This window comes from Chaetura pelagica, unplaced genomic scaffold (genome assembly GCF_000747805.2).
Source record: "Chaetura pelagica isolate M959 unplaced genomic scaffold, ChaPel_1.0 scaffold511, whole genome shotgun sequence".
Taxonomy (NCBI): Eukaryota; Metazoa; Chordata; class Aves; order Apodiformes; family Apodidae; genus Chaetura; species Chaetura pelagica.
The window spans coordinates 144,935-151,127 of NW_009952161.1; the positions used below are offsets into that span (position 1 = coordinate 144,935).

General features: G+C 51.2%; 1 protein-coding gene across 1 annotated transcript in view; it reads right to left on the bottom strand.

Moving 5' to 3' along the window:
* ABCC10 (ATP-binding cassette, sub-family C (CFTR/MRP), member 10) overlaps positions 1-6,193 on the bottom strand; it is a 15,716-nt gene that overhangs the window by 1,177 nt on the left and 8,346 nt on the right. Inside the window, exons 13-21 of the mRNA XM_010007255.1 lie at positions 5,902-6,037; positions 5,317-5,512; positions 4,207-4,550; positions 3,871-4,040; positions 3,407-3,567; positions 3,052-3,305; positions 2,592-2,737; positions 2,033-2,130; positions 1,732-1,844 (exon numbers count right to left, since the gene is read on the bottom strand). Coding sequence (XP_010005557.1) covers positions 1,732-1,844; positions 2,033-2,130; positions 2,592-2,737; positions 3,052-3,305; positions 3,407-3,567; positions 3,871-4,040; positions 4,207-4,550; positions 5,317-5,512; positions 5,902-6,037 — 1,618 coding nt within the window. The remainder of the gene's footprint in view (positions 1-1,731; positions 1,845-2,032; positions 2,131-2,591; positions 2,738-3,051; positions 3,306-3,406; positions 3,568-3,870; positions 4,041-4,206; positions 4,551-5,316; positions 5,513-5,901; positions 6,038-6,193) is intronic.

Genomic DNA, 6,193 nt, shown 5'->3' on the forward strand with positions numbered 1-6,193 from the left:
CAGGAATACTTTTGCACAGCCATGCAATGTTCAGTGCAAAACTACAGCCCTACAAGGTGCTACAAAGTGCAAGGGAAGGCACTGCATGGGATATGAGAAGGTAAAAAGTGTTCCAGAGTTCAATACTGTGGTTACACATTCATCCCCCCAAGATTGTCAGGCTGCAGCACTGGAAGTGATCTGGAGTGGCAAGGGACAAATACGGAGTCACTTCTTCCTGTCCTAGATTTCACCCATCCAATGAATGGCATGAAAAAACCACATGGATACAAAACAACCCCTTTACCATCTCCCCCTCCTCACTGCTCTCCCCCATCTCCCTTCATCCCGGTGGAAGAGGGGCAGGGGCCATCTTCAACCCAGACTTGCTTTGCCTTCTGCCACTCCCTGCTCTGCAGGTTCTCCTCTCTAATTACCCCTCCATCAGAGGTGGCCTCCACCCACCCAACCCAAACACACACTTCAGCCCACAGTGCCCTTACCTTTCTACTCTATTTGTGCATAACATCCCTCGTATAGGAACCACACTCCCTGCACACCCCTCCTGCCTCCCTATCTGATGTATTTAACCAGACCCACTTAATTCACTTGCCAGGCCCAGCCCACCCTGACTGTCATCCATCACTCCCACTCTGTGCAGCAAGATGCCAGCCTCTGCCACCTGCTCATTTGATTTTTATTATTGTGGTAACCTTTTGCTTTGAAAACACCCTCCATACAACTGCATAATCCTCCTGCAAATTCTCCTCCACTTGGCAAGACTAAGAGCACCCTGAGCAGAGAGCACTGCCTAATGCTGACCCATCCCTTCTCAGTATCCATGGTATTCATGCTTTGCCCTCTGTCATCTCCCTGCAATCATCTACTGTCCCTACTTTTACACTAAATCTACCATCTGTGAAGGCAGTGGACTGCCAGGCAGTCCTGCCTGGGCAATGTCTAGCTTTCTGGCATTGGGTACAGGCTGGGATCAAAACTTGGGGTTTTGCAAAACAGAACTATCCAGCGTTCTGCCTCCCCCAACAAGGAGCTGGCTGCAGCCCTTCGCTGCCGGCTGTCCTGTAGTGCCCTCTGCTGAGCCACACACACCTGGTCTATCCCACTGCTCCTTTCGGTTGGATAGTTCTCCATTGGTCCTTGCCCTAATTTGACAGAACCATAAGGTTCAATTGCCTCCGCCGGCCCCAGCAGGCAGTGCCCAGGAAGAACCATCTGCCCTTTGACATCCCTCAATGTCTGGGTACACCATTTTTCACATCCAGTTGTTCTCAGCACCCAGGGGCTAATCAAAGAATCATAGAATCATCAAGGTTGGAAAAGACCTTCAAGATCATCAAGTCCAACCAACCGCCCTACAAACTCTAACCACTAAAGCATCTCCTGAAACACCATGTCCACCCATTTTTTTAAATACCTTCAGAGACGGTGCCCCCACCACCTCCCTGGCCAGCCTGTTCCAATGCCTCACCACTCCTTTAGTGAAGAAATTTTTCCTAATATCCAACCTGGCATAACTTGACCCCATTTCCTCTTGTCCTATTCCTAGTCACTAGGAAGAAGAGGCCTAATAAAGCAGAAAAGGCAAACAGGCAAGGTCTGGCCTTCTGCGCTTGAAAAGCCTCAACACGGAGATCTCCCTGCTCAGCTCAAGGCCTAGGCATGGCAGGCACAGCCAACACTCCCTGTGAGCAGCAGGATGAATTGAGGCACAGAATGCTGCTTCCTCCATACCTGTGAGCAATAGTCAGAACAGTTTTGTCAGCAAAGCGCTGGCGGATGGTCTGCTGCAGCAGCTGGTCTGTCTTCTGATCTACACTGGCTGTGGCCTCATCGATGCAGAGCACCTGCCAGGGACAGAGAGTGAAGGGAGCATCCAAGCACCAGAGGGGAGACTCCAGCCCAGGGACAGCTTGAGAAGGTATCACAGGATGTCTGCTCCACTCACACCCCAGACTCTGGAGCACTCTGCTCTGTTGTCCCCACATCAGCAGCTTGTCCTCCCCCTTTGCTCTGATGAAGGCAGGGTACTTACCTTGGCCTGGGTCAGGAGGGCTCTTGCCAGACACATCAGCTGCCTCTGTCCCACAGACAGGCATCTTCCCCTCTCTCCCACCTTGCTGTCCAATCCACCTGCAGGGGTCAAGCTCAGAAGTTACCCCAGCAAGCTCTGCGAAGGCCCCAAACAGCTCCCCCAGTCTAGGGTTTTCCCAGTAGCACTCAAAATCCCAATCGTGCTTGGGTCCAGACCCTTTATGATCTGATGCAATGAACATCTGGCACAGAGATGCCATGCTCCCCTAGAACCAGGGACTGGTTTATCTCTCAGGTTCTGCTCTAAAATCCACTGGGGCCCGGTCTCACCAGCAGCTCACCCAATCCATCACTTGCCAGTCCATTGACACTAAATCTAAGGGAATTCCACTGGGTCCCACTGACCTGTTCCCACTGTGGTCTTAGTGTGGCCTCACCCAGCAAATTTCCTACTGCATCCACCTGGCCCCCTTTTCCTCAGCTCTCTGACTGAGCCGAGTCTTTCTCCCCTCTTCCAGCACCAGACCTCACCTGCTGTTTCTCACTATGCTCACACTCACCCATCTGAGTAACAGCATCCCACAGGTGGCACTGCTCTAGCACCTCCTGGAGCTCAGCATCTGTCCGTATCCCTTGGGGATCCAGGTTCTCTCGGATTGAGCCACTGAACAAAAATGGATCCTGGGGGATGATGGCCAGCCTAGATCTGCAAGCAAATGAGAACTGAACGCTCATGGGGTGGATTCTGCAGAAAAGCCAAGGTCTGATTTTGTTTTTTTCTGGGGTGAGGTGTCTTAATCTTAGTGGCACAGAGACATGGGTCAGATATTCAGCTTGATTTCTTCAGCACAGCTGTTCAGAAATAACATCATAGGAAGATGCCACAATCACACAAGGCAGTGCCACAACATAAGTCCTTTCCTTTTCCCTCTTTCCTTTGGCATCCAACCACTGACAGCTCTCAGCCTTCAGGCCTCCCTAACCCTCTTGTTTCCCTCCACTCTACTCAGCCCTCTGTACCTCAGCTCCTCCAAGCCCACCAGCTGGCTGTCAACACCATCCAGGAGAATTCGGCCTGATTTCAGCTCCACCATGCGAAAAAGGGCCAAGAAAATGGTGGATTTTCCAGATCCTGTGCGACCCACAATCCCCACCTTCTCTCCAGGGTAAAAAGTGAAGCTCACACCATCAAGCGCATTGGGCAGGCCCACTTGGTAGGATAGGACCACCTGCTGGAACTCCACAAGCCCCTGGCTTGGCCAGTCAGCAGCAACCTAAAAGGGGTATCAGGGTGAGAGAACCCTGTGATCTCTCCAAGAGACAGGCAGGGCACAAGAAGATGGGTCAGTCCCTGAGAACATATTTGAGCTTTTACCTGGACCAGTTTATCCTGGGGCTCTATGGGGATGTCTGTTGTGTATTCCTCTGTCCGCTCCACACTCACCATCATAGTCTCTGTCACAGTGAAGCTGAAAATGAGGCCTGAGACCAGGTTTGTGAGAGACAGGGCATATGAGAGCGCCAGGCCCACAAGTCCTGCAAGGACAAAAGCATAAGCAAGAACATTACCAGCAAGGAAGGAGTTGGGATCTTGGTGGCAGGACAAAGAAACAAGGGAGAAGTCAGCACTGGAATCTGGGATTCCACTCAAGGATGGGGACAGACAAGAGGAGGGACAGAAGCTGAAGCACTACATTGTGGGTGAGTTGTAGATGTACAGGGATTAGGAGCTCTGGATCCTCTCCCTGGTGTAGGGAGAAGTGCAGCTCTGGACTAGGAGAAGAGGAAACCCTGGGCCACAGCCTAGGAGTGGGCATAGAACAATCCTTAGCAGCGTACCTGGATTTCCCAGTTGTTTCTGGTGCTGGATGAGGGCCACCCCTGCAATAGCAGTAACCACAGCAACCCCAATCATCTGCAAGCGGATGTCCAGCCACTGCATCGCTGTGTTGCTGGCAAAGAGGCAGCGCTGGTTCCGCTCCAGGCGCAGTTGATTCTCCAGCTCAAACCTGGCAGGCACACAACACAGGTTTGCACCACTCAGCCTCCATTCCTGCATCCTCCATGTCCCAGACCAGGGGCATTCTTGCCACCCTACAACCAGCCCCTCATCAGGTCGGGCCTGGTCTCTAAAGCCAAAGCTCTGGCTCTCTGGGTGTTTTTTCTCCCACTCACCTCTGTGTTGCCCGCATGGCTCTGATGCTGCTCAGTCCTGAGAGGGTCTCTGAGAAGTGAGTGTAAATGGGAGACAGGGTGACACTGCAAAAGCGCTTGAGCTCCCGGGATGTGTGCCGGTAATAGCGCTGGACGGAGAAGCAGAGGGCAGCCAGGGGGAGTAAGACCAGACCAATCCAAGGGAGCCCATAGGTGATTATCACCAGCATGCCCAGGAGCCCATACACGTTGGCCAGGAAGATATTGAGCATAAATGGCAGGCTGTCATCCACGGTGTACAGGTCTGAGGAGAAGCAGTTCAGGATCCGGCCCGTTGTTGTGGTGTCAAAGAAGGTGATTGTGGCCTGGCAACATGAGAACCAGAAAGTAAGAGCCAGTGAGATCCAGCCACAGAACACTGCCCAGGAGAGCAGCACCAAGGGGAGCTGATAAGGACACAAAGGTGTGGCCACCACAGCTCCCTTTCTTTCCTCAGCTGGAGAAGAAATCTCAGAGTCCAAAGCCAGCACCCACTTGCAGCGAAACAACTCATGCTGTTCACATGGCAAAAGGCAAATGGCAGACAGCAGTCACTCAGAGCCTATACTGGCCCACCAGGAGCCAGTGGGACAACCCTGTAATCCTTGCCTCTAACCGTATCTTCCAACTCTCTAATCATAGTTCTAGCCTGAGGACCCAGAGAAACCCAAAGCCTAAAGACAGTTAACTGGCACATGCCAGCATCAGCCCTAAATTTTGCTTAATTACTTCTTCCAGTTTCATCTGAATCTGAGCTGATGATCCTGCAAAAGCTACTTTGATTCACATGGCCCTCATCTTGGCTATATATATCTAAGCCTAATGAGTGAATAGATGAAGGTGGCAGCCATAAACCACCTTTCCATTGTATGTAACATACCTTACAGAACACAATTTGAATGCCAGTTCACTGGATTCATGTGCTAGCTGTGATGCAGCCCTTTTTGGATATAGTCCTATGCGAAGCTCATCAGCTAACACCAGCAGAAACCCTAATCCACCTCACAAACCTTGACTCCCAACTATGAGAAGAATGTCAAGGCAGAGTGACTCGCAGGAGCCCCAGTCTGCCCTGGACTTTCTCATCATTACCTTTAGAACCCTCTGGAGCAGTTGGTAGTGAATGACAGTGGCAGCACGGATAGTGCCGTAGGCAAAGAGGAAGGCCCGAAGAAGGGTGAAGAGGGAGTTAGCCCCTGCAATGCTCCCATAAACTATCAGGTAGAAATTCACATCGAGTGAACCATTGGAAGGGACTGGGGTGGTGTCCACAGCTTCAATGGGGGAGCTGGAACACAGAAGAAGGAAGATTATCAATCTGCCAAGGTCGCCAGGCCCCACAGACAGGGCATGATAACCGAGGAGAAAACTCAAGGGGAAAGCAAGATACTTCCACCTCCTACTCCTGTGAGAGACCATCCCTTTGGCATGCTGAGACTAACACATTATTATGCAGCTAGGGGTCTTCCATCAGCCTCAGGCAGAAGCCTTTTTGGCACCTCATCAGGTCAGAAATTTTGATTCTCCCGTGTTGTCAAAGCAGTCACACAGATCCCCTGCAGTCGGGTGTTCAGTTAATCCCTGCTTTTAACAAGGATCTTCAAAGAAAATGCTTTAAGGGCAAAATGGGAGTGTGTTTCCAACTTCCTTTGGTATCTCCTGACCACATTCACTTACACAAGCCCAAGAGTGAAGAACAGAAGCAGCTCTGGGGAAGGCAGGGAAGCTGAGAAGGCCATCACAGAGGTATTTGCTGTCTGGGATATTCTGGAGATCCAATGTGACAGCCACCAATCTGAGATATTTCTGGATGCTACAGAGAAAGAGAGACTGCATGAAGAGGGATTCAGCCTTCAAATCGGTAAATAAGAAACATAAAATCTGGAAGGGAAGCTGCTGGACAACTTTTGGTTTTGTCTCACTGTCCAGTCTAGTACACCCCAGCCTTTATTCTCCACGGTTAGTTCAG